Raw genomic sequence first — 1,281 nt, 5'->3', positions numbered from 1 at the left:
TGAAATAATATAATTTTTTAAGTTTGACTCCTAATGAATTATAGTTAACCATATCATTTTACATAACCTATCCTGCCTACTGGGCCGTTTACAAAAATCGTTATATATTAATACCTTGAGATACGAGTGTTCCAACATACGAGAAATTTGAGATACAAGGAAAATTTAGAAACAATTTTTGTCCTGAGTGTGCGAGAGGCTTCTCACCAGGGCAGCATCGCTTGGTCTTTCCCGTTGGATCTCCGTCGCGAAAAGTTTATCTCCGAGAATCGGTCATAGTGTTTGATTTTTTATGTGTTTTCTGCGTTAATCAGTGCAGAATTAATTGAATAAGCAATGGGTCCAAAGCAAGCGAGTGCAAGCAAGGGTAGTGAAAAGAAAAAGCGTATGATGACAATGGAGATAAAGAATGAAATAATCGAAAAACATGAGAGTGGTGTGCGAGTGACTGAACTGGCTCGCCAATATAAGAGGAGTACATCAACAATATGTACCATCCTAAAGCAGAAGGATGCTATAAAGAGCACCAAGCCTTACAAAGGAGTAACCATCCTTTCCAAGCAGTGGAGGGATATCCATGATGAGATGGAGAGGCTTCTTGTAATATGGATAAATGAGAAACAGTTGGCAGGTGATAGCGTGACCGAGACTATCATATGTGAAAAGGCCAGCAGAATCTATGTTGGCTTGGAAGGGAAGCAAGCCTTCAAAGCCCGTCGTGGCTGGTTAGATAACTTTAAAAAACGGACTGGGATACACTCGGTTGTGAGGTATGGGGAAGCAGCAAATTCCGACTCAAAAGCCGCGGCGGACTTCGTCACAACCTTTGCCTCGGTTATTGCCCAACATGGCTACATCCCTCAACAAGTCTTCAACTGTGATGAAACTGGCCTTTTCTGGAAGAAGATGCCCAGGAGGACATTCATCACGGCAGATGAGAAGAGATTACCGAAGGACCGGTTAACTCTAGCCTTGTTTGCCAATGCCAGTGGTGACTGTAAGGTCAAGCTACTGCTGGTGTACAGTTAGACTCAAAAGAACGCCGACACTCAGGGGAAATCTTACGTCAGATGTCTCTAGTGTTCCCATGACAAAACAGAAAACGAGTTGCTCCTCTTACTACTGCTACGAAATGGGCGGAGCCTTCTCCAACCTGGGTGAATCAAAGAGAGTAGAGGGCTGTCTTTTAGGGAAAGCATTGAAATGTTACAAATCGAGTTGCCATATTTCATTCTCAGTTATCATTAGACGTCTCAAATATCCACTACAAATACTGAATAC

The 1,281-nt window shown here is 42.5% G+C and overlaps 1 protein-coding gene across 1 annotated transcript; it reads left to right on the top strand.

Annotated features, from left to right (window-relative positions):
- Positions 1–336: 336 nt before the first annotated feature.
- Positions 337–1,029, top strand: LOC137646459 (tigger transposable element-derived protein 1-like). The gene has a single exon (XM_068379561.1). The coding sequence runs from the start codon at positions 337–339 to the stop codon at positions 1,027–1,029; it is 693 nt and encodes a 230-aa protein (XP_068235662.1).
- Positions 1,030–1,281: the final 252 nt, after the last annotated feature.

Source organism: Palaemon carinicauda, chromosome 9, assembly GCF_036898095.1.
Source record: "Palaemon carinicauda isolate YSFRI2023 chromosome 9, ASM3689809v2, whole genome shotgun sequence".
Classification (NCBI taxonomy): Eukaryota; Metazoa; Arthropoda; class Malacostraca; order Decapoda; family Palaemonidae; genus Palaemon; species Palaemon carinicauda.
Note: the sequence above shows the minus strand (reverse complement) of the source record. Positions and strands in the feature narration are given on the sequence as shown.